General features: G+C 38.1%; 1 protein-coding gene across 1 annotated transcript; it reads right to left on the reverse strand.

The window, feature by feature from the left end:
• Positions 1 to 860: 860 nt before the first annotated feature.
• On the reverse strand, positions 861 to 1301 carry LOC132525212 (NADH dehydrogenase [ubiquinone] 1 alpha subcomplex subunit 13-like). Its single transcript, XM_060157751.1, has one exon. It carries the CDS (start codon positions 1299 to 1301, stop codon positions 861 to 863), a length of 441 nt encoding a protein of 146 aa, XP_060013734.1.
• Positions 1302 to 3128: the final 1827 nt, after the last annotated feature.

Raw genomic sequence — 3128 nt, forward strand, 5'->3', positions numbered from 1 at the left:
TTTGCCTGTTTATTATTCTCCTTCCATGTCTCTATTTCTTAACCCTGATGTATTTCTTGACTTCATGTCCATTTCTTTCAGTTCTTGAGAGAATGTTCTACAGCAAAGTTTTAGGGAATAAAAGTATCTGTTAAAACCAAATATGTAAAAAAAAAACCAAAAACACACTTTTAAATGTAAGAAAGTTGGAGTTTGTTTCACACTATCTTTAATTTTATCATCATGTTCATTTTATTGTAATGTATTTTGATTGCATAATTATGCAAAAACTTCAAGAAGTACTCGTAGTATCACATCCCAGCCCCATTGTTTAGAGAAAAATCAGAAACACTTAATCTTGCATTCAAGGTTTTCTATAATTCAAGCACTACATACATTTTATTCTTTGCTTCTATTATTTTCCTTTATTTCTTGAGGTTACAGTCAGACACATCTACAACCTGTTAGTAGATATACATTTGCCATGTTTTAAGCCACAGAATGGAATTCCAGGCACTCACTGTTAGAAAACTATTAATCTAGTAACAGATTCCCCACTGCAATTCCTAGTGCCTTCCATTTTCAGGAAATTCGGTCCATTAGAAAATCCTTTTTATTAACTTTATGTCAATTATTATTTTTTTCTGAATCGTCTACTTCCTAATCATCTCATTATATCTGAAGGCCAAACAGAAGGAGGTTAAGCTGTTTTACAAAGTCAGCATGTACACAGGTACATATATCCCTTTTCTTCCATCGTGTAAAATGACTTTGAGTCCTTCTATCTTTTTTTTTTTTTTTTTTTTTGCCAGTCTCCAGAGCGTTTATTCTCTCCTGGTGGGGAGGCAGTAGGGGTCCAGTGGTCTGAGGGGCACAGGCCCCTAGGTGTACTGCTTGAAGCCGGAGGTGGCGTTGAGAACCTCCTCGTTTGTGCACATGCACAGCCCGTAGAGCTTGCCCAGCATGGGGGTCACCCAGCACGTTGTGTGGAACACGGACTCACCTACCTTCCCATCTGGCACGCCCTTCACGATGATCGCCTCCTCCTCCAAGTTCTCCCGAAGTATCTGGAGAAGCTTCCGGTCCTTCTCTGCCTGCAACAGAGGCATCAGCGCAATGCGGGCCTCGAACTTTTGGATCTGCAGGCGCCTGCGTTCGCAGTTCCACTTCATCATGCTCCAGTACACAAAGAGCAAGGTCCCGATGCCCATGGCGACCATGCTGTAGCCCGACAGCCCCCAACGTGGAAGGTTCCGCTTGTAGTCGATAGGGCTGTAGCCCCCCAGCTGGGGCATGTCCTTCCTCCCCTTCGATGACACCATGCTTGCAGGGCCTTCAATCCTTCTTTTTTCTGTTTCTTTAAAATTTGAATTCAGAACTTAACATTACATTCCAAGTAGGGAACTTAACTTCATTACAGACAAGTGATTAACAAATAAGGGAGAACAAAGTCCTCCTGGCAGAACATAAAAAATGACTGTTGGTATTTTATTTATTTACAATATCCATCTTAGTAGCCTATCTCTGTCTTACTAAGACTTCTAAACAGAGCTGAAAAATCATGATATGAAATGAATATTTTTACTGGTAGAAGTGCGTTTGCGCTTACAAACAGAAGATTGGAATCACTGACTTACATAGTATACATCAAACCCCATCCACACAACCAAAATTAAACTTTTTTTCAAAAAATTAAACCAAGTTTCTTATGAGTTTTTAAATTGATTTTAAGGCTTGAAAACAGGACCTTAAGTTAATTACCTTTAAAAATTAAAAGAGAGTCCTTGAGAAAGATTGGTAGTAGAAGAACGAGCTTACAAACTCTTCTCAGAAAGATACAGAAATGACCAAAATAGCAAATTTTAGATCAGGGCATTATATTAGTTTCCTAGGGATGCACGTAAGAAGTTATCACTCACTTGTTGGCTTAAAGCAATGGGCATTTATTCCCTCTTAGTTCTGGAAGCTCTTAAGTTCAAACTGTAGGTGTCAGTAGAGTTATACTCCCTTGGAGGGCTGTGGGAGAGAATACTTCCTTGCCTCTTTCAGCTTCTGATGGTTCAAGGTGTTCCTTATCTTGGAGCCAATCTTTGCCTCAGTCTTCATATGAATTTTCACATGGACTTCTTCTCCCTTTTCTGTCTCTTATGAGGACATTCTCATTGGATTTAGGACCTACTCTAATTCTGTATGGTCTTATATGGATCCTTACCCTAATTATATCTACAAAGACCCTATTTACAAATAAGGTCACATTCTGAGGATCCAGGCAGACATTAATTTGGTGGGGGGTGGCACTGTTCAACCCACTGCAGTCTCATCATATACTATGGGCTTCAAGAGATGCCTAACAGATATAGTCCAATTGGAGAATACCAAAAGTTGGCTTATGTGTTTCCTTTTATTTAGAATAGTGGCAAGTAAGTGGGGACATATTTTGAAAACCCTGCTATTCCATTTTGGGAAGCAAAGGCTAGAGACATCAGTACTTTATTTGGTTGATGTGAACCACTATATGTAGAACACTTTTCTCTGCTTCAAAGAAATACCATTAAAAGCCTGATTTTCCTGGGTAAGAAAAGAAATTCCATGATTATTCAATATTATTTTTTAAATCTTGTTTCACTCTAGTTATAATATCATGCTAATATAGAAGGAATCCCCTAATTGGGACTGGTAAGTATTGAAGGGTAGGGAAACTGATAGGTGAGCTGAGAGCTCACCCCTTGATTTTATCACAAAATGTCCTGAAAACCTTGGATGAAAGAAATTTACTTGGCCTGACAAATACAAAAACTTTTGTGTGGGTTATAGGCCTTTAAGCTGATTGCTCTCCAGTATGTTTGATTTATTAAAAATCTGTGGAGCAGTTTAGAATGGGTAAACACCAATTAATTCAGTTTACTTCCTGAACTCAACAGAGCTGGATGGACTTCAGGTTACTGTTATAAGACACTTAAACAAAGATGAGAGAGACAAAACAATATGTCAGAAATCAAGTTTTCTGACTGCACATGTTAAAAATTTCAACAATATTCCTCATATACCATCACACTGCTACTGTCAAAAGAAAAGAAAAGAAAAGAAAGGGTAGGTAAAATAATAGATATCCATACATCATTCATTATCTCAATTTAAATTTTGACAGG

This window comes from Lagenorhynchus albirostris, chromosome 9 (assembly GCF_949774975.1).
Source record: "Lagenorhynchus albirostris chromosome 9, mLagAlb1.1, whole genome shotgun sequence".
Classification (NCBI taxonomy): Eukaryota; Metazoa; Chordata; class Mammalia; order Artiodactyla; family Delphinidae; genus Lagenorhynchus; species Lagenorhynchus albirostris.

Excerpts from the sequence above, each read along its gene's own strand:
- LOC132525212 (XM_060157751.1), bottom strand. The coding sequence starts at position 1,301 with ATGGTGTCATCGAAGGGGAGGAAGGACATGCCCCAGCTGGGGGGCTAC.